Source organism: Cygnus olor, chromosome 9 (assembly GCF_009769625.2).
Source record: "Cygnus olor isolate bCygOlo1 chromosome 9, bCygOlo1.pri.v2, whole genome shotgun sequence".
In the NCBI taxonomy this organism is placed as follows: domain Eukaryota; kingdom Metazoa; phylum Chordata; class Aves; order Anseriformes; family Anatidae; genus Cygnus; species Cygnus olor.
Genome location: NC_049177.1, coordinates 6,360,840 through 6,384,409, shown reverse-complemented (window position 1 = coordinate 6,384,409; position 23,570 = coordinate 6,360,840). Strand labels below are relative to the sequence as shown.

The following is a 23,570-nucleotide window of genomic DNA, read 5'->3' as shown; positions in this document are numbered from 1 at the left end:
TCTCCTACTGACAAACAGCTGAAGACAAAAAAAATGAATTATATAATTAGGGTTTCTGAAGAGATTAGCTGATTAGGATGAACTTTCCATGAAACCCCTTCCAGCTCATTCCCTGTGCTGCTCACCTACAAACAGAACACACACTGACAGGTGATAAAAATACTGTTTCTTTGAGCACCCTAATTTGCCCATTTAAGATAAAATAGCTGTCCTTATGCCTGTAAGTCGGAAGGTTAAATACAGCCATCACATTTCTCATGTGATGGAGATAAACATTAGTGTGTTATTTAACTAAAAAGCTAATGTCACTTAAATTTACTATGCTGTATAACAATTTCTTTGGACCAGATTATTAGCAAGTATTCAACAGAAAAGTTACCCTACTCATCTTTCTGACATCACCTTTGACAGTCCATTCTAAATTGATTGCAAAATTTGATATGAATTATAATGTTCAAGAGGCTATCATAATGTCAGAATTCATCTGTGAAACATCTATGGCCTATACCGAAAAAATTAAAACTTTAAAAGACTTGTTTCTATGTAGTAAAGACAGGCAACAAACTGTTGGCAGCTCGTTTTGGTTTTCCCGGGACAAGTCCTTTATCAGAAACCAGCTCAGTTGCCTTTAACTCCCCTTGTTAACAATCCCAAAGCACAGAACACACAAATCAAGCAACAAACAGTGGCAATTGCTGAAATATAACGAAGTTACGCTGCAGATTAAAGTAGGAATTCATTTCCAGACTTGAAAATATATGAATATGATGGAAATCTGCTCTTCTATGGCACTTGAGTGGTTGAGCAAACTTCATGTAGACCAGTGTGAGCAAATGATTTGGGGGGGGGGGGGGGAAGGAGGGGGCTGTTACTCAGTTACACAAATATCTGCAGGTATATCTCAGAAAGGCAAAAACAAGTCAGACATACAAAGCTGTAACAGAAAAAGTGAGGGTAAAAAAATAGATACAAAACTATTTAGCCAGAGTTCAGTGCACACTGTGTTGTTTATAGCTTGCAGAGCAGATAGTTACTGTGTTTAAAGCACTCCTTTTTCATTTCACAAATTTAGAATTGAGGAAGCAGGCATGCAAGTTTTCCTGGAAAATGCTATTCACACACAGTTACAGACTTTAATTAACACCAAGTGCAAAGTTTCATGCACACAGTCTCCAGGTGGCTTGTTTAACCAGAGGCCAAAAAAGGTAACCATTGCAGAAAGAAATCATTCAACCACTGAACACTTTGTTTTATTTTTTCCACATTTACTGCCACCTCTCATTTGTCAGCAAGATTTAGAATGAAGAAGCTAAAAAGCTACAGATCCTTACCTGCCACACCAGCTGAAATCATGTGTACCTGGGTAGAATCTGGATTGAAAATATTGTTCAACTTTTCCTTGCAGTTTGAGTAAGCAGCAAAATATATCGCTCTAAAATTAGAACAAGATCTGAGTTATGCTATGTTTTATGCGTTGATGCCCTTACTAGCAGTGCCACTAACTTCATGAAGTCAAGACTATCTTCTTTCAAGTCTTATTCCTTAAGTAAAAAAAACACTCAAGGTATAATTCCTGCAAAGCATTGGGACTGTTTTAGAAATGAAGAAAATGAGCACACTTTACAGTGTTATTTCTTACACAACAGCTCCAGTTAACACTCAGCGAGGGGAAGAATATATAATTATAAATACAGCAACAGTTTCTGTGACACTAGGAAGTTTAGCCCAGAAAGCAAAACACTGTTAACTGAGAACTCAAGTTACATTGTTTGGTATTTCTTTAACAGACTTTGTTCTAACAGCATAAACTCCTTTCAACAACATTACAATGTGAGGAGAAACAGAAAATACATAGGGATTGTTTATTTAAAAAAAATTAAATATTTATAACTACATTTATATTTTAAAAGCTTCAGCAACTGTGAAGATGGGAACCACATTTTCTTTCTATAGTTCTGTATTTTGAATGGGCACTTTATGTTTTTTTCCCCCCTGAATACACTACATAGAAAATATTTCTAAACTTGTACTACATTCAAGTTTGTAATCTGGTATCAAGACAAAGCTAGGCAAAAAAGTTAGCATGTCAATGCAATATTATGAAGATACTTGTTTTCATTCATTAGAGCCATAACATTGATTTTAAGTACACCAAAAAATTACATTTTGAATTTGTAACTCTTTTTTTCAACAACTTAGACACCTCTCTACAAAAGGAAAAAAAAAATCCAAGTTTTCATGAACAGACCATTAACCTCATTAGCTGTACAAACATGTTTTCCTTTATTATAAAAAATGATAAAGTGTTTGCTCAATGGCTGTAATTTCTAAAATGGAATCTGAACCCAGTTAAGTATACTGGACGTGTTATGAAACGTGCTTCTCTACAGCTTATTTAAACAAACACCTGCTGTTAAATCCACTTAGCTAGTACCAAATTGAAATGAAGTACAGGATGAAAACTGTGTGCCAGAGGGCAAGGGAGATGTGCTTATTTATAAGGCATTACAGCAAGTAGACATTTTTAGTATGAACCCTGGAAAAAAACTAACTATTTTATGTCAGGGAAGATGGGAAAGGAAACTAAACAAAATTTACTGAAAAGAAATTTACTGAAAAGTCTGTTTGATTGATGGGTTGTTGTCGGTTTGGTTTTTTCTGCAATTGAGGATTTTTTCATTGAGGGTAATCACTTACAAAATGGGATTCAGTGGTGCATAAGAATGATCATGAGTTAAGAATGATTGTTGCAATGCATCTTTTAAGTCTCTTGACAAAGGAAAAAGAAAAGTTAGCATGTTTAGGGAAAAAAACAAAAACAAGTGCTAAGTTCCAAGAACTTACTTTCCCTGAATGATGATGCAGAGATCAATGGGCCTTTATAGGTTGAAAAATTACATGTAAAAATTGCTTTTTTTGTGCACAAGGATAAAGTGAGAGCTGGCAGAACAAGACGGTGGTCCACACATGGTGTGCATCTGCATGCTTTTAGTGCAGGGTGAATAAAGCTGCAGGTACTAAAGATATAAACTGCAATCATGCATTGCTTTATTATAGGAGGAGAACACAGAACATAACTGAAGAGATTAAAGGGACAGGAAGACAACTTCCTAGCAATGGCAACAGTTGGAATCAGAGAAAGCATCCATAATGAACATTTAGAATCAGACTGGACTACCAAGCAGAAGTGCACTCTTCAGTTTAGGAACTATCTGGATTAGAAAATGTGAAAATAATTCCTTACCTATGACCTATGTTTTTTGTTGGTGGTTCCTGGTTTTGAAATACAAGTAGTATTGCATTTGGCAAAGTCTTCAAATGCTAATTTCCCAACAGCAGATTAAGAGAACATGACCCTAGATTTTCCTTACACATTTCCTTTTTGATGGGATTATATTCAGAATGATGACATATTATATGCTGATATCCCACAGGTGTCAAGAACACAGCTACTAGAATTATTTCAGATTCTCCACATGTCAATGCTAAGTTAATGATCAGAAAACACCTCAAGTATTCCTAATGTTTCAAAAAAATCTGCTAAAATAAAAGTACTCCAATTGCTGAATTATTCTTTTCTCTTCATACAGGGGACCTACATAGCAACACCTTATCTGTCAGATTCAAGTAGAAGACAGAGTAATGCTGAATAGAAAACATAGTTGAATAATATTTTCCAGAAGCATCCAAGAACCTTGAACCACTATCGTTAAAATATTCCCCAACTGGGCGTGGAGGAAAAAGGAATAATATCTTCAGACCAAAAAATAAAGGGAAGCAGTGTACTAAGTCAGGGGAGGAATAAAACCATTGTGAATATATATTCCTGCTGCAAAAAGACATTTCCCTTAAAAACAGAAGAGAAAGGAACAAAAATAGGCCAAAAGATAGCTAGCCTCATCAGGACTAAGTAGTTATACTTAGTTTTACACATCTTTGCCTCCATACTCTTCCTTAGGTATTCTATTTTTGGAATGAACTTCAGCTAATACTAGTACGCAAGGATCAATTCAAACTTGGGCATAACTGAAGTCTGAATAAACCTCACTCTGCTAACAGCAGCAGTGGAGTAGCTAGAGCATTTAGGCTGAGGCAGAGCAACTGACAGCCACAATACCACCACCAATTGGACCAGATTTACATTCTGGTTTGCTGCATTCTCTGACACTGCCCTACTACTTTTTGGAGTCCAGCCCACTGCTGGATCAGCTTCATCTGTGACAGCTGTGTCTCATCCTACCCATTCTCGCTCTTTTTCGAAACAGGCTTCCCACTGCCGTAGGCCTGTGGTCTGTGCTTCACCAGAATTCAGGAGGGGAGAAAGACCTGGTGTTTTGAAGCTGGTCACACAACTGCTTCCTGAAGATGATGGATTAACTGAAAGCTAAATCTACCTGTGCATAAGGTACAAACCTCTGTTTACATGTGCAACTCCTTAAATATTTTCCTTCTTAACTGGAAGAAGCTCAATAACACATAGCATTCAGAAAGAGGCGTTAGTAAATGGTCAGGTAGCTGGTGCAGGGATGTGGGACTAGAGCTGTGCAGCACGAGTGACTCACTATTTCAGACAAGCTAACCCAGAAACAATTTTTTTCTATTTACTGGATATTTACTATTAAGTATTTACACTACAGATGCAATAACACACTTGAAATAAACCCTAAATCCCTTGAAAAATATACAGCAACCAAAATTTCACTGAAATTATTTCACTTACTGAACATCTGTTTGTATTTACCTGGAAGGAGCAACGCCTACCAAATTAGGACCCAGCCCTCTAAACAGAGAACGAGGACCTTCTTTTTGCAAGATCATCCTAGAAAACAAAAGTGACATACATTAATATTCACATCAAAATTAAGGAATGTACTAACAACCATTACGAAATCATTTTAAGCTCTAATCTTTGTGCATACATTCATTAATAACTTTGACAATGCAGCGTTGACCACAAAAGATACCCTATACATGATTTAAATCAGCACGTTTCAAAACGTGCTGTGTCATTCACATGATTTTGAAAGATTTACCTTTGCACTGCAAGATTCAAACTACAATACACGTGACCTCTAGTGGTATGTGAACTGCTTCAGTGTCGAGGAGCCTTCTACAGCCCCCTACCCCTTGCCCTGCCCTCCCTATTCCCCCACAGGGCTTCCTCTTACACTGGGCACTGCTTCACAAAGCTATAGGCATCCGTGTCAGTTGCAACACCACAATGCAGCTCCTTCTATGCAAGAAGTGCTCAAACAATGTCTTTGAGATCTTTTTTCTAGTGATTAGGAAGAAAATTGGTGGTAATCAGGGTATATAAGATACTCTATGAAGTGTTCCACTAGAAACCATTCTTAGCTTTACTCTTTCTGTAAGTTAGAGTGATTATTTTGACTTAGATGTCTGCTTAAATACAAGGAAATGGAACCCCCCCAACGTGAGAAGTGGCCCTCCCTTGAGGCTACGAGGTATTCCCTCCTCCATCCATCCATCCATCCGCAACCGCTTATCAGTTCTGAACCACTGCCTGCGTGCTCCTGGCCAAGCACTGCTGCTGGCCATGCAACAAGTAGGTTTTCTTTAACTCATTCCTGAAAAGACAATCCCCACCTCCGCGTGTAAGGTAACTCGCTGCAACAAAGTTTGAGCCTAACTGAGAAAGAAGTGTAGCCCATGCAAAAAGTCACGGTACTGCCCTGATCTCAGGGAACGACGTCCACTCTGAGCACGGCTCCGGAAAGGCTGCTCAGGTGGCAGGGGGTGCGCGACCTCCCATCTTTGTGGGACTTACAGAGAAACAGAGGGGTAACAAGTAGTCAATTGAGACATCAAGTGAGGCGTTACTAGTATATCAGTGTTTGGAATACCTTTCCCACAAAACTACGGTTTTTAAAGAGATCAGGTTGAACACCATTATGCAACAAATTATCTTGGTACATTAAGAGGATACCCATTAATATCCATTTTCAGTGAAGCCAATCTGTCCAACAAACTAGATGCTAATCAGATACAGTATTCTAAAAAGTACAGCAGGATATGGGAGACTGAAGGAGGAGAAACAAGGACTATCTGCATCCCTATCACTGCAAACTGCTCTAGCAATCGAGTTAGGCCCAGATTTTAAGTTATGAATTAACTACTTCACTGGATGTTGCAACATAAAACTCAGTGCTTATTTATTTAGAAACACTGGCCAATACACACAAATATTTCTTCTTCAAAGAGACATGCAGGTTAATGACAAGTCAATTACTCAATAAAGCAAACTACCATTGTATAAATGGCCATTTTGTTTGCAATTTACTATCAGAACAAACAGATGAAAGTCATCCATAGCACTGAAAGAGATTCCAAATCTATTCTGATTTCCAGCAGCTGAAATTGTCTATTTTATCACAGTTTTGCTGTCAAATCAAAACAAAAGTTTACGAAGCTTGTTCTCAGTAATCAAAAATAAAGTAGTGGTTGTGAACTGTTGCATCAGTGTGAAATAGTCACCATGACTGTTTAGGAAAATCAGCATATAACGTGTCCAGCAATGTCATAGCTTCATATCCATAACGATTAATATGAATCCACTGAGTGAGTAAAGTTGCTTCACAGCAGTAATTGGAGTATTCAAAAACACTTTGGAAATCCTCATTACTTAGACAAGTGTGTTATCCTAAAAGCAATTCTAACACTTTTGGAAAGAACTGTTTGAGATAATCTTAGCATATTCCATAAAGCTCAGCATGCTCAGAGCATCAGATCATAGCAAAGCTGTACCCAATTAACATGTGATCTGTGCCCACATAAAGCACTACTACTTTAACATCACCTAACACCACAATACGAAGTGTTGCAAATATGTGTATGTATGCACAAATATGAATGCATACAAAGCAGCAGGAGCCTCAGTGTCTCAGAGAAATTTATGAGTAAAGTCTCTTTTTTGTTTCCTCTGGATCTACAGTGTCCCAAGACTTGCCGGAGTAACTAAGAATTCAAGAGAAGTCACAGCAGAATTTCCCTTAATAGCAGGCAGGAAGGACTGTAATGGTTGTGGTTATCGATGCTCTTCTGCATTCCCAGACATCAGCTGCAGGAGTTAAATTCTACTCTGAAAATAAGACACAAACTTGTTGCGTTAAAGATCAGATCCCAGAGCCTGCACTGTTTAGTGAAATCAGAGAATGCAAATCCACAGTTGGGAGAGCAGCACAAATGTTCCATATGGCCTCAACTGACCTGCCACTGTTATGTGGGGAAGTCCGCATTGCAAGGTCGGTCAGATTTCCATTATCAAGACTCTGGTTTAAACTCAGTCGAGGTTAGATATAAGAGGCATCACCAACATGATATGCCCAACAGATATTTAGGAATAAGGGAATTCGCTTCTGTTGCCAGAGAATGTAGTCACCTGCACTAGCTCTTCTCAGTTTGTTTCCTGGCACAGATGTCTTTTAAGTCACCTCTGTTGACACTAAGGATGCAGAAGTGACTCCACAACAGTTAGCTAACTGAAATTCTGACAGCGTTTGCCTAATTCAACTCACTTTTAGACAGAGTACTTTAAGCTCACTCATGAGTCTTGGAACACTGCACTGAATTTGGTGTGAGAAAAAACAACCAAATCTACAAATCAGAAAATATCAAATATCGATAAAGGCATAAGTGAAGGAAGTCCAGATTGAGTTCCCCACTAAATCCACTGAGATCCCTAGTATCTTAAAGCAGCAGAGGCCTAAAATAATTATGTTCTGCACCTACATGTTTTTATGGACACAGCACATTGCCATGTCATCTGGGATTTTTTTTCGTATTTGTTGTATTCAAAGAACTTGAAAGCTACAGAAGTTACTCGGCATTTCAGTAATTTGATACTTACAAGGAAGAAAACACATCTAAGCAAAGAACAAAAGGAGCAGCAGATACATATTCTCATACCAAGGATCAAGAATTAACATGTGTAAGTAGCAATTTTTTTAAAAAAACAAAAAGCAAGCCCTAGCAATGAAGTTCATCGTGAACTACCTCTACCTCAGTCTGAATTTGTTTCCTGCAAAGACGGATAGAAAACCAACCTATTTTAGGCTTTTTAGGGCTTCTATCAGAGGAGCATATGAAAAACATCTGACCAACCTGCAATTTATTTGGACACATTTCTAAATAGAAGGCAAAAAATCCAGAACATTCAGAAAAGAAGCTGAATTGCTCAACTTCCACCATGAGAAAGTTAGTAAGGCAAAAGCCAGTGTTTTGGATGGAGCTCTCCCTCCTTGTCACAATCTGAACCCTACCCACTCACATACTTGTTCCCAACATGTTCACCCATCAGACACTTACCTGCAAAAAAAACAACCAAACAAAAAACTCTCAGTCAAAACTTCCAGACTAAGAAAAACCTTCTGTCCAACATGCTATTTGGGTACAAGCTCCATTTAAATAAATGCTACACTCTAACCCGATAAACCCTTAAATCCTACACTGCAACTGCCAGAAGGGGTTGCCTACAAACTACTTCTCACTGATTAATTATAGATAACAGTAGCTTTTTACACTTGTCTGAGTCTTACCTAAGTCTGCCTAATGCAACAAGCAGCAGCACATCCTTCCTGGAAGAAAATTTTCCTCCTATACCCAAATGCTGAAGCTACCTTCCCCTCACTGGCAAGATGGAGTCCCCCAGAGTGAAGGGAATCTTGCCCCTGCTCTGCAGACATTAAGAAAAATGTCTTCATCGTGAGAGTGGTCAAACACTGGAAAAGGCTTCCTAGCAAGGGGGTTAATGGCCCATGCCTGTCAGTGTTCACAAGGCATTTAGATAACACCCTCAATAATATGCTTTAACTTTTGGTTGGCCCTGAAGTGGTCGGGGAGTTGGGCCTGATGATTTTGTAGGTCTCTTCCGAATGAACTATTCTGATTTTAAGCAGTACATTGCTCCCAGTGAGTTTTGAGGATATAGGTTGGGTCCGTGAGTCCTACAGGGTATGTATGTTCTGGCTAATTCAAGGTGCAAACTGACACATGAAAGATATTTGGAAAAATAGAATGTGAAACAGTTAAACAGCAAAATATGCAGTCATCTCATAGTAACATCATAATAGACATTAGAGTCTGAATCTTTTACATGGATTTGTCCATCACCCCTCCCCAAAAGCCCAACCAAAAACCTACTCCCATGCACACTCACTTCAAACAATGGAGAGGTCCAGGAGAAACTCTAGTTACTCGATTGACACTGGGACCATTCACAGTGTTGAGATGGACTTCGGAGATGTATAGAGTTACAGAGGAGGATTGCAACCGTGTTTTCACAACTTCCAGTGGACATGTCAGAATTGCACCAACTGTACCCCCACATCTGCAAAGAGAAAGAGGATCATCGCATTCTAAACTGAAAAAAAAAAAGAATAATATATAATTAATGTTATACTGAACACAGTTGAATTGCAAAATGTGAAGAAATAACTGGAATGTGCGTGATAACTGTGGTTACTTGCCCTTGAAAGCAAGCACACTTAAGTCAGTTTGTTAATCCTTTAATGCGTAGTGAAAATTTGAACAGACAAAAAGAGTTTCTAAAGTAGTGAAGGTGCACAGTCTTCATCACATGCTGTTCAAATCACCTCGGGAAACTAGCTCAGCATCTCAAATGTTTAACTTCCTGTGGTAAATTTTAACTTCTTTTGAATGTTCAGCATGCTCCTGACCACAACAGAGGTGCCAAAAATCCTTAAGGGTAGAACAGATTTATGCACCACACACACAAGGCTACATGCATCAGTCTTTGGAAAGCTGCTAAAAACTGTAATGTGGCAATTTTATACAACTGAAATTAACAAACTCCCTTTGTATTTTTGGACGTGGTGCCACGACAGCAATGATTCTGAGCGCTTCCTGAGTCCTGCCCCGTACAGCAAGGCACACTAGGTTCCAAGAACAGCACACTGTAGAGCTGAATCTGGGAAGACAGAAGTCTGCCGCTCATTTCTGTAAGAAAGCCAAGGGAAGCTGTGCGTGCCTTACACTAACAGTGGCGTCATTCCCATTCTGCTCGAGCAGAATACAGCGAGGAACACGCTGCCTTTTAGCAGCTTTCTTCAGAGGGCTTCTCTGGTGCTTGTTCATAGGCTAATTAATAATTACCTACACTCCTGTTTAACTATGACCACATCAGCCTCTAAGGGAAAAAAAATCAAATCCACAAATTTTGATTCCAAAGATAACCCCAAATTCTTGGTCTTCACTGCTACGAAAAGAAATGCTTCCCTTGAACCTTTTCCCATACCAGTGTTCTCTCGACTTGGCCAAATACACATCTTAAAATTATGACCAAGACACGGTACGCACACATTGGTTTTCTGTTTAGTTTTTTAAACAGATTTAAATTAGGGTGATCATTTATGTTACAGCTCAGTCTGAAATCCACTAACAATCACAGAAATATCGTTTGCACTAAACTCAAAGGCCTGAGTATTCACTCCTCTGAAGCAGTAACAAGAGCTGGTGTTTGACCCTGAGAAGCACTGAGAATAAGATAACTATCAGCTAGTTTGTTGAAACAAACTTTTAAATGCTGCAAGATTTGTTCAACAGTATTTTTTAAACAACGTCTTCCTAAATGCAAAGGAGAGTTCAGTATAAATTAGCAGTAATAGCTGGGACTCAAGAACTCCTGCAAGCTTTCATGGAAAAGGAACTTTCAGAGTCTGTCAAGTACAGCTCTTTTCTGCTTCAAACAACACCAGAAATGGCAGTTGCTAGTACAGCATTACATCCGAAAAGGCTAATGTTTGTATGAATTGAACTGATAGTACCAAACAGCTGCAAAGAACTATGTTTGATGATGTTCCCTTAACGCTCTGTTTGAATTAGCAACCTAGAGAGAGCCTACTACTAGAGCACGAAGGCATCTTGTCCCACCCCTAACTCCAACGTTAGACTGAAGTTTGCCCTCTTTCAAGGTCTGAGGAAAGAAATTAAGTTTGTGAGTCTGAAAAAGTGCATTCTCACAGGAGGATGGAAGTCAGGTCCTGGCATGCCGCACACATGCAGTAACAGACTGACACAGCTTTTAGAGCAGTATCTTTAAAGCATCTCTGAACGAGCATTTCACTTGCCTGCTCTCCTAATGTTAAGCTACAAATATATTTTTAAAATATGAGTTGTAGGAATACTCCGACTAGGTGAGCAACATATATTTTAGCCAGTGTTTCAAGCAGTAGAAACCCCTAACACATTAGGGTTGATGACATGCAATACCGTATGAGAGCCACCGGTAGGCCAGCCCTCGATACAGCTTGACAGAGCTTTTACAGTCTGAAGTGTGTCTTCAAGACAGAGCAAGTTACTGCGCTTCCTGCGATTCCATAGCAGCCAGTGCTGCCTGGTAATTGTGTGTGCAGGCAATGCAGGCAGCCGGCTTCAGGGTTTATTTCCTTTCTTGCAACCCCTCTGTTTCTGATCCCCCAGAGCCTGCTGCCACTAAGATCTTTCCACATTTGATTTCGGGCAGGTTACGTGAGGACTTGTTTTCAGGCAACAGCAAGCGAAAGCACGTGGTAGGGTTTATATTTGTGTGATGATAAATACTACGGAAGGGGAAAGAAATGAGCAGGAGAAACTCGGCTCCCATTCAGCAACAGGGCCTGGAATTTGGAGCCTTTAATGCCTCTGGCTCCAGCTACTCCGCACTGGAAAATTTTTCCAAAGTTGAAGATTAACACTGAGCTGGAGCTTGCAACCTGCACGCTCCCCTGCACCACACCCAACCCACCCCGAGGGCCGGCTGACTGCAGCAGTGCTTGTCAGGCACTCACTGCAGCTGGGTTACAAGCAGGCCCCTGGCAATGGATTAAGAGACTGGCAGGGAAGAGGGCAGACATGCAGCTACTCCATGCTTGCTCTTCTCAAGTCTGCCTTCCAAAGCACTGCTCCGTGACAAGGAGCCATTTACACCCAGGGAAGAGGAGCAGCCGACCACTTGCCTCCTTTGGAGAGCTGGGCGCCCGCTGCCTGTCCCGCTTTCTGCCGTTCACATCATGATTTCCGATGATCAGCACTCTGGGCACTGTTTCTTACTGAGGGGTTGGTTTTCCTTCTTTAAACAATATAAAATGTCTCAGCTGAATTTGTCAGTAGTGGTAGTCTGGATTAAAATTCTCCTCCCTAACCATTTTCAAGATCTCAAATTGCAACTTACAAATGAAGAAAGCAGAGAAGTTCTACGAAGAACTGCATGGATCTGTATCACTCACAACATGTCTTTGCAAAGCCCCAAATCTCCACTCCTGTCAAAATGCGATACCTCACTTCCCCAGCCCTCAAAAACCCTCATGCAATAGAGACAGCACCTGAAGTCTAAGAAGTGAAAGAAACCTCCCCAGATGTTGAGGAACCAGGCCTTGCTTAGTAGTACCAAGATCCAAGTTAGAACTGAACCACTAAGTGCAAGGATAATCCAGGAACCGCACCGATTTATATAGCTCACTTGAATTTTAAGGTAAATACTGCAAGGCTTGGCAAAATAATCTGTTCATGAGAAACCTCAGTGAGCAGTTTGTAGATAAACAAAGAGAGACAACTCAGTAACTATGTGACCCATAAAAATAAGCAACTGTTGAGGAACATGCCAGGTGTTCTGCAACCAGCAGTATTTTACTTAAAAATATGTTTCAAGCCTTGCTTATTTAACATACTAATGGAAGTACTGTGAAAGAGACAGCTATTTCTTTGTGCTCCTGACCCTGGCATGCCAGGAACAGGCAGCCTCCAGCTCCAGCTTAGGAGTGTTCTATAAATTGCCAGCAGATCGCCACTATCGCTCCTGCTGCCCTCCTCCCAGGCTCAAATCCAGTTTTTTTGCTTGGTTGGTTTGGGCTTTTTTTTTTTTTTTTTTTATAATTTGCGGTTTAACACAAATTAGGGAGTAGCACAGTTCAGAAAAATGTTTCTCAAAAATTAGAAAATAGTGACATTTATTTTTCTTCTGAATACCACACTTGGGATTTTGTAAACTACTTCAGAAATCTGTATTACCTAAGAATACCCGGGGCTTCAGCATCTCCAGTGCTGGGCCCTACTAACTGTGACTTGTAAAAACAGTTACAAATATGTAACTTTTTTTCTCCAAGATAGCTGAGTTTCACCAGAGAAAGTGGGTAAGCAAATACTCTCCTGCTGACTGAGCATAAACTGCAAGTGGAAAGGGCAGAGCGTGAGACGCCCCTGCCAGAAGGTGTCTAGTAGGCAAGTGAGAGTCACCTGAAGTTCTGCACAGTGCTGACTCCTGAAGTAAGGCAAGGCACTTTGCTAACGTGTAAGCCAGGACACAGACCCAGCCCTTAATTCCAAAGCTTCCCAGCTGAAAAAAAAAAAATAAAATATCATTTTGCAAATACTAATTTCTAATGAATGTCATGAAAGACCCCAGTTATCTTACCTATCCCAAATTTGACATTTGCCTCTAATCAATGTTCACTACAAGCCTTTGTGAGCTTTGCCGAGTGCTTATAAGAAAGCTGAATTTCATCAGAAACACCTGATTGTATAAGGGCATAATAATCCACCTGTAGGCGCTAATTTACTTAAAGTAAATCTACAAAAAAAAAAACACATGGGGAAAAAAGGAAGATTAAAAGATCGCTACTAACCCAGACAAGTCAGAAAATTAAATATTCAGCTTGAACTGTACAAGAGCCAATGCACTCAGCAAAACAGGTAAATATGCGGCTACCAAACAAACTCAAAACAGATTAACAGTAAAACCAAGAACAGTTGTCTCTACTTGATATCTCTTGGACAGAAGAATTTAGGAAGACTGCAACACAAGCCTAATCCAGAGAGCACCCATGGAAAAAAAAAACCACAACACATTTAATTTGATTCCAAATGCACATTTAGAAGTCCGTTACCTCACTTGATTAATGTATTTGGACATATTTTGGCTTTACACTCTGCTAGTACTTCAGCACAGATCCTCAGAACAGTCAACCCCTTGTCCCAGATAAACCTCTATTATTGTGACGATATGCAAGGGAAGGAATATGCATATGCTCCAAAAGCTAATCCTGTCCAGCATTCAAATCACGGGATTTATTTCCGGGGACAACTGGACAGGAAAACCTTCTTTTAGTGTTTCAGGCTGAGAGTACCTGCTTAGGAGTCACTGCCCTTGTGCAGAACTGTGTGCTGCAGTCTGCTGCTGTGTGTGGACACCCCTGCAGTAAAAGCAGGCACAGCTCTAGCACGGATGAGGGTCTCAGCACTTCAGCCACTGGACTGTCTGCTAATGCTCCCAAGAGGATTAATATTCCCAGTACCACTGGTATAGCTGACCTATAATTGTAACTACTGCTGTTTAAGAAGCACCAGCTTTTCTTCCTTTAGATAATTACGTATTTTACACAAGCCCATGATGAGGCTGCATAGCACTTACCTTAGATTCACCTTTCACTGTATTTGTAACTGTGGCCTCAAAGACTCGGAGATAACCCTTGACCCCCTTATCTTGGGTCTACATTCATTCATGTATTTTACCTGCTGCTTCTCTTTCCTCTATGAAAGAGTTCCCTGCAAATACTGACTGACAAGATAAACAGCGAGAAAACTGATCTCAAAAAGCTGTCAGGAAAACACCGAGCCACTTGCAAGCAGAACGCCTTCTAATCTCTTTACCACTTACCACAAATTCAGGTCCCCAAACGGTCAGCAATTTCACAGACTCGTCTTACAGCACAAGAGTAACTGGTGTTCACATCAACAGGTAAGTTGCAGGTCTGAATATCAAACCTACAGTATACCTCTTTTGAGAGGGAATTTAAGGCCTTTGGGAAGTAAAATTTTCAGAAACAGCAAGAATGCATCTCACTAATCTGGAAGTTTCAGAGTTTTCCTATTATTATACTGCTAAACTTGTACATTACACATCTTTCCATCTTTCTCATTAATATACTGGCTAGTAGTACCAGCAGCTAGTAGCCCACAGCCCCCTTATTCACAGATTATACTTCTTGCTGAAGTTTTAAAAAATAACAATTTTAAGTTAACTTCCTTAAACTACGAAATATTAATCAAACCTGTTTCTAATTAACAATGTAAAAATGAAATTCCCCTGATGTGCTGACATACAAAAACGTACAAGTGAAAATTGGAAAAAATAACACATGGGGAACAAGCATCACTGCTTTCCATTATCCAAAACAAACACTAACATGGAGAGAGTAGCTTCAGTTAGGACCGAGGGCAAATAAATACTTACAACGTGACATTTGTATCAAGTAAAACAGCTTGACAGCTGAAAACATCAGTCAACTAGAAGGAAATATGAGAAACATTAGCTTCACAATTCTTCAGATACAGCTATTGTCATGCAATTTGGTCACCTCATGGAGCAAAACCCAAGCTACTCAATGCTTCAAGAAAGAATTGCCTTTTTTTTCCCCCCCTGCAGTAGGGTACCTAAACACAAAATTAACCTAAAGTTGAGGCAGAAAGGCACTAACCTTCTCCTATGCCTCACAACAGGAAGAGCTAGTTCTCAAAGACATTCAGGGTTATGCCAGGAATGTATTTTAAGGAAGGAGGGAGTCCAGGTGCTTGGTAACTCAATTACAAGTCAAGTGCCTATTTTCTGACAGGCAGTTAGAAAAAAAAAAAAAAATCACCACCAATCACCATCCTACACTCTAAGTTATTAACTAATATCTTCCTAACTGAAATAAAGAAAAATCCAGGAGTCTTTCCCATGTACAGTATCTGATGTTTCTAAAGAATTCAAACTATCTTAAGTGCGTTATTTGAGTTTTGACTATTTCAACCACTACAGGGATTCTGGAATAAAAGCACCTGAATTTACCTGGCCAACACGTTGTCTACAGTGACAACAGTGGTTATCTGACTACCAAATGGAAAAACACACAACATAAATACAATCAATAGCTTGACTCCTGAAAAGGATGAGTTCTGAGCGATGCAACCAAGTACCTCAGAGGAAAGTTGAACTTCACATGAAATATGATTTTGTATCAGGATCCAACATTACAGGCATCCCAGCTATGGTCCCACAAGGATGAGATACGATTAGCAGATGGAGCTGGGTGGTAGCTACACAGTTTGTGAAGGAGATCCTGACAAATAGGTTCATCAGGGCAAAATATGAGCTAAGTAAGCGGCTGCAAACGTGTCACAGCATGAAACTGAATTCCAGGTCCACTGCTGATCCGTTCTGGAAGGCTCCCTGCAATCACTCTACAGTACGAAGGAATGCACGATGGTGGTTTTGCAGACAGCCTAAAAAACTATGTTTAAATGTCCTAAGACGATAGCAAAGTTATTGCATTGAACTAATTGCTTACAAATTGTAGCAGTTACAACTGCTTTTCTGTAAGGAACATGTTCTTAAAAGGTTGTAACAGTTTTTCTTTTATTAACATGGAATTCTTATTTTTCTACCTTATTTCCAACAAAAGTGATGTTCTTCCCATGCTATGCATTTTCTGCTTCTGAATGGGACTGCTGTTATGCTTACATGTACACCTTCAGAGAATCTATTTAAAGTCAAGAAGGTCTAAGAAGTGCATTGGGTGGGGTCTGCATGTAAAAATAGTACTTTGTTGATGTATTGGCTGATGCATGAACCAGTCCAGCAAAATCACTTAGAAGAGCTTTCTTTCAAAAAAAAAAAAAAGCCATTTCAATTCATTGATGGTGCTAGACTTCATATGCCCACCATTCCAAAATAAGTACTGAATTATTTATTTTTAAACACGGGATTAGTATTTCTGTTATACAATATCGGTCACATTTACAACTGACATGCAGTTATGAAGCAGAGAGAGATAAGATTCTCAAAAAAATGAAACTAACAGAGTAAAATTACTTTTAAGAAATCAAAGCAGATAGAAATTGCTGAGCAATTTTCTTCCACTACTGTACCCCTGCCCAGTACTGCTAAAATGGTCAATCAAACCTGTTGGGTGGGGATAAGGATACAGAGAGATATAGAAAAGGAGGGAGGAAGGATCATTAGAAATAAAACGTCAACTTCCATGTGAACTGGTAATCGCCCAGAAGTACTGCAGTTTGACAGCTGTTGTTGGATTGTCATGAAACAAGCTGGGCAGCTACTGTAAAATCCTAGAATGGCCCCACCTACATTGCTAAAACAGTAATGTCATCACTTAGAGTTTCAGTAATGAAAACGGGAATTAAAGACTTAACGTAGACCTTACAAAAAGAGTCAGCAGATTAAGACATCTGCGCTGTTTGCATACAGTCTCCACTGAAACCCAAAGGGAAACGAAGCTTCCTTCCTTTTAAAGTCTCCCTGAGGACTGACGAGCGCTCCAGAGATCTGCAGCCCACCACGCTAGCAAAGAAGCCACGCGATGACCTAGAATAACTTTCCTACTGCTAAACATGACCAAATGCACACCGCTAGCTTCGCTGAGCTAAGGTAACAGGAAACGTGTGGCTGGTACAGGAGGAAAAGTCTGTCGGCCCTTTCCTCACAACACAACCCCTGACCCAACCGACTGGCACCTGCCTGTTGACCAGACTCTTCTGGAAAAAGAGTGAGCTCGTTGAGCTCAGCGATCTTCACTTGGTCTGAAGTTTACAGTTTGTGTCTGGTCTTAATTACCACGTATGATTTCCTACTAACCTGCCCCCCTGCAGATAGGGGTTAAAGCGCCACAACGAGCCCTCTTTCTGCTGTTGTACGAGTGCTGACAAGGATGCGAACTCCGAAGGAGCAGCGCACACCGCGCGTCAGGCCTGCAGCTGTGCAGCCCCACCTCCCAGAAGCCCGAAGTCAGCGGGTGCTGGCGGGGAGGCACCTGCAGAGCACCGGGCGAGGCGGGGGGTGCCGCAAACCAAAGGGAGCTGCCCCAGCTCCCTGCCGCCTCCGCGGGCCCCGTTACCGCCCCCAGCCCCGACCGCCCCCGGCCTCCGCCCGCAGCCCCGCGGCCAGGCCCCGTCGCGGCCCGAGGTCCCCCGGGCGTCCCCCCCGCGCGGCACGCACCCGCCGGCGAAGAGGTGCACCAGGGTGTCCCGCTGGCTCATCCTCGGCGACGGCCGCTTCCGCCCCGCCAGCCCGCGCCCGCCGCTGCGCCGCTTCCGGCGCGGACGGGGGACGGGGATGGGGCGGGGCCCGGCCGCTGGCTCCGCCCCCTCCCGGCCCGCTACGGCGCGGCGAGGGGGCGGAGGTAAACAGAGGCGGCTATTGGCTGGGGGGTGACGTCACCGCCGCGCTCCGCCTTATATAAGCGGGGGCGTTCCGGGTGCCTTTCTATAGCGTTCACGCGGTTCTGTCGTTCGCGTTCGGGGTCTCCCGAGTTTGTGGTGCCCGCGGCCCCGGGTGAACGCCGGGGTTTGGGTTGCCCGTCCCGCTTCCTCGCAGCGTCCTCGGCCCCTGCTGCTTGGTTTTCGTGTTATAGCTCGTGGCCTCGGCTGCTGAGGGAGTGTCTCTGGAGGAGGCTCCCCGGTGCTGCATCCTTGGGGTTTTTCCGGATTGAGCGTTGTGAATCATCAGCTCAGTTCCGTACTGCTATTCTTCAAAAGCAGGCGTTAAATGTTGTAAAAAATCAAAAATGGTGTCCCACGGGGAAGTTATTAACATGACGCATAAAGTTGTCTGTGTCAATGTTCTCGGTGCCCAAACACCTCCAAGCAGATAAATGGCTACCTACAGTCTTCATGAATGCGGTGCTATCTAAAGAATTAACATAAAGATCTTTCTAAGTGTGAGGATTTTATTACTACTTTGTAGAAATGCAACAATTTTTTAGCTCAAGAAACAAAAGTGCACTCTAAAGCAGCTATTTCTTAACCTAAAAATCTATCAGAAGGTGAATTGAGGTGAAAGAAACTAATAAACTAGAAATGTAATCCAGAGTTTTGCAAGAGGAGGAGGTTGGGTGGGAGAAAGGCTGGAAGAATGTGTGAGATGTGGAGGTGCTGAGGCAGGGGAACGTAGTTAATGGTGAACTGGGACAAGTAGGGCGATGATTTCAGTCAGCATTTTGCATTGGTACCCCCCACACAGCATGTTGTTGAAGCTAGTGAACCAATGAGCGAGACTTGAAATAGTTCATTAAAGACAAACTATCCCAAAATAGCAGCACACACTTTACTAATCTGTAGTATACATATGTGAGATGTATTAAACTTATTCAAAAATCTACCAATTCATCTACCTGAACTTGAGCAAAGTCTTTGATATGGTCCCTCACCACATTCTTCTCTCTGAATTGGAGAGGTATGGATTTGAAGGATGGACTGTTAGGTGGATAAAGAATTGGTTGGCCGGTCACAGCCAAAGGGTTGTGGTCAGCGGCCCTATGTCTGGGTGGAGTCTGGTCACAAGTGGTGTCCCTCAGGGGTTGGTCTTGGGACCGGTGCTCTTCAACATCTTTATCAATGACATAGACGATGGGATCGAGTGCACCCTCAGCAAGCTTGCAGATGACACCAAGCTGAACGGTGCAGTTGATACAATAGAGGGAAGGAATGCCATCTGGAGGGACCTGGACAGGCTGGAGAAGTGGGCCCATGAGAACCTAATGAGGTTCAACAAGGCCAAGTGCAACGAACTTGAGAGCAGCCCTGCAGAGAAGGACTTGGGGGTCCTGATGGACGAGAAGGTGGACATGAGCCAGCAGTGTGAACTTGCAGCCCGGAAGGCCAACTATGTCCTAGGCTGCATTAAAAAAGAGCTGGCCAGCAGAGAAAGGGAGGTGATTGTCCCCCTCTACTCTGCTCTTGTGAGACCCCACCTGGAATACTGCGTGCGGGCCTGGGGCCCCCAGCACAAGAAGGATGTGGAGCTCTTGGAACGGAGCCACAAGTCCCACTTTTTTCCAGTTCCCTCTGTAGCTTAAGAGGGAACAGAAGATGAGTTTTCTGCAGACGATATGATGCCTTCCAGTGAGCACGTCCCAGTAAACTTGAAAGCAAGTTAAATATGAGGAGAGTTTGACAAAGACTCCGCTTTATTCCATCTTTGTGGGTGAACTCCTAACCTGGGAGCTATTAACTTCATTTCACCCTTACAGTTTACACTGTGACAAATGAAAAGCTGTAAATTGATTTTTATGAATGTTTATTGAATAGTAAGTATATGTACACCTATCAAAACATTTGATATCCATTATTAGATGCTTTCAAAGGGTTTTTAAGTCTATCTTTTTATAGAAACTTAATGCTATTCCACTGATAAATTAAAAAGGCCCAATCTGAAATATGTTCAATTTTTAATAATAGTCTGAAGCACTCTGATTCCAAATGATGTTGCAGCATTTCTTGGGGGCTGTCTTTAATATTACTTTTTCTTCTCTTCTACTTGCCAGGCTGAGTTTTCTGGTAGTACTACATTTCCAGTGACTGATGGATATGAGTTCTTACAGTGCATTTCCCGCATCCTAGCGGGGAGAGGTAAGTGTCAAGTGGAATTGCCACATGGGATCACTTTTGAGAGCTCTGTTACACAAATAAAAGCTTTCAAATCTCATATCCCACTTTCAAAAGATGTTATTTGGGTCTTGTAAAATTATATTTTTTTCATATTTTTTTTTGCAAAATCTGAGTAACTCTCCTATTGAACCCTCTGTTCTTACTTCTTGATTCTCCAGAAATTAAAAAAGTGTTCTGCTGGGCTTCAGACTTACTTTTCCTATCTGCTGGGTGTAACTCAGGCATGTGATAGGACTCAACAGAGTTTCAGTGGGAAAAACACATGCCAAAATTTTAAGACCATGTTTCTACATTTCCTAGCTGTGACTTTTTTTTTTTTTTTTTTTTTTTGCAGTTTGCCTTCCACATACAATGTTCTTCACTTTTCCTCATGGTGCCTTAATTTTCATTGATGACTTTCTGTGGTAAAAGAGTAATAAAAAAAAGCTATCTTTCCTGATAACACCTATTTTTTCCTGCTCTCTTGTGACAGCCTAAGGTGTGATAATGTGTTTTTTTTCCCCACTCTATGGGATTTCTGCTGCTGACTTTCAATTGGGTTTCTAAAAATTGCATTTGCCTTTCTATTCTGAACTAGTGTGTTGGACTCCTGCTCTTATGGCTCAGATTGTGACTCCCTATTTCTCTAATATTTTTATGACCACATTACACAAGTTGAAAACATACCGGAAATAAAGAACACCTGAAGACAAAATTGCAGACAGGAGATATTGATTTAGTGTAGATAAGACTTTGCCTTTCAGTATTCTTTAAACAAGCACTTGCTATCTTTTGCCAGTGACAAGGTTAGCCCTCATAAAACAATATAATACAAATTCCCTGTGAAATATTTGTACCAAATAACCTATTAAAAATATTTTACGTTCTTATGTGCTCTGTTAGGTATATTATTCCACCTCCTGACCACGCAATATATTTACTCACTTCAAAAAAACATGAAAACAAGGTATATTCACTTGGAAATCTTGATTATGAAGTTTTAATCAATTTTTTTCTTTCCATGAAATTCTCCTGCTGTTGGGATAAAATTATTTATTGATATCAGGTTAATGATTTGTATCCATTACACGCTGATGTGGAGAGAGGGAACCTTGTATGTTAATGTTTTAAGAGACATCAAAAGTAGATGGAATCCTTCAGTCTCTGACAAATTCTTTAAGTTGGTGCCAAAGAAAAAAAAAAAAACCTTTTCATGTTGATGGGTGGAGAACTAAGTTTGAAGAGCAGAAGGCAGCTAACCCATGACCCTGGCTTGCAGAATCTCTTCCCTGCCTGTGATCCGGAGGTAGATGCCCGCTGTGCTCTTAAGGGCTTATGAAGCACAAAGTTTGTTATCAACCTGCTGGCCCTGAGCTGCTGGGTAATGAGATGGAAGAAACTCATTTCTCTGTGACCAAGGCAGTCTCCACAGGTGTGACTCAAAATGCAGCAAGAGCTGTTGTTATGGTATGCTGTATTTATTCGTTATTTATTCCCAGAAAGTACTGTTTCCTAATCTTTTATTCCTCCAAATTTTAGTTTCAGTAAGTCGTAGTATTTCTGGGCCCAATGTTATTCTCCTTCATTTGCCATAACATACCAGCAGGCATATCCCAAAGGTATTTGCCAGCACATTACTTAGCTATTTGTTTCCTCCAACTATTCTTTAGATCAGCCAGTCAAAGCAAAATGCATGTATCTGTAAGAACTAGGATGGGCTAGAAGTTTTATATTACATTCAAGTCTCATTTTGCTACACTGTTGGCTTGTTGTACAACCTTTATGTAGCTTGGGAGCTGATTTTTTCAATCCAGTCAGTTTCCAATGGACCCTTCAGCTGATGGGGTCCCTTGTTGCTTGCATATTAACAGCTGCCAATTCCCAGTTGTCAATTCCCAGTGTCAATTCCCAATTAAACCAACTAGCAGTTTGCTGTGAGGTGAAGAACTGCAAAGCACATAGTAAAGATTACAGGATAAAGTAACTACAGGCACAAGATGGAAGATTTGAAATGTGTTCAGGTGTTTTCTGTTGAGGTCTTTTGAGCAGTATGCTTGTATTTTTTGTTTGTTTGGTTGGTTGGTTTTTTAATCATCTTCTATAAAGGCTTTATCAGTTTTGTATCAGAACAAATTAAGCAGCTCCTTGGTGGAGGAAGGGTCTAGGCTAAACTAAGCATAAACTTTGAGTGTGTAAGTCCTAGATCAAAGAGAAGAGGAAGATATGGGAGACAGTTTAACAGGTTTGTATAGGGTGGCAGACACTGTAGGCGGTCCTGCGTGATGAAATGCTAAACAGCAGGCATTACTTGGAGGTGAGCTAGGGAACTGGTGGGAGGAACGGTGGGAGGTGAGTAAGGTTAAAGGTAGCTGATACTGTAGGGTCAGCTGCAGCTCAGATGAGGTCTTGTTACAAGCCCAGTAAGTGGGATATGGCCCTAGGATTTAGCAGCAACAACATGTGAGTGGGGTGTTACTCCAGGGCAGAAAACAGTGAGTTCCTCTCACAAGCATGTTGGAAAGGAGACTTCCAACTTCTGTGCTTTGGAAAAGGAGTACTATGTGACTAAAGATTCCTAGTTTCTTTTATTTTCTATAAAGTGCATTTTTTTAAAAGTCATTTGATTCGTCATTTGTGAGGCGATGGCGCACAGCTCATTAAACAGCCAGCATTAATTTCCCCGTATATCTGCCTGAGAAATGAGGTTTGACCCAGTGTTAATGACACTGAAGAATTGAACTACTTTGTTACTGCTAATGAAGACTTGACAGAAGGGTTAAATTTAGATGTAAGCCTCTAGGAAGAAAGTGTCTGGGTTTCTTTAATACATGGCATGTTACATAAAGACAGGATTTTTTTTTTTAATACTGTGGCGGTGTTTTTTTCTTTTTTTTTTTTTTTTTTGCTGTTTTGCCTAGCTTGCTTCCATAGGCTGTTTAAAACTGGGGGAGATGACTGTTGTGATTTCATATATACCTTCCTAATGAAGGGGAAAAAAAAACATTAGACTTAAACATCAAAATCTTAGGGTTGGCCCATAAATAGCCATTGTTTTCTGACTTGTGCACATTAGACTTTTGCGACAAATACCACCATCACAAAGGACTGGCTTAGGTTTTTGTGGCTATAAGTTG

The 23,570-nt window shown here is 41.0% G+C and overlaps 1 protein-coding gene across 1 annotated transcript in view; it reads right to left on the bottom strand.

Moving 5' to 3' along the window:
• SLC25A36 (solute carrier family 25 member 36) overlaps positions 1-18,160 on the bottom strand; it is a 33,250-nt gene extending 15,090 nt beyond the window's left edge. The window contains exons 1-4 of the mRNA XM_040566754.1: positions 18,008-18,160; positions 9,176-9,346; positions 4,742-4,819; positions 1,332-1,432 (exon numbers count right to left, since the gene is read on the bottom strand). Of these exons, the coding sequence (XP_040422688.1) occupies positions 1,332-1,432; positions 4,742-4,819; positions 9,176-9,346; positions 18,008-18,048 (391 nt within the window). The 5' untranslated portion in view covers positions 18,049-18,160. The remainder of the gene's footprint in view (positions 1-1,331; positions 1,433-4,741; positions 4,820-9,175; positions 9,347-18,007) is intronic.
• Positions 18,161-23,570: the final 5,410 nt, after the last annotated feature.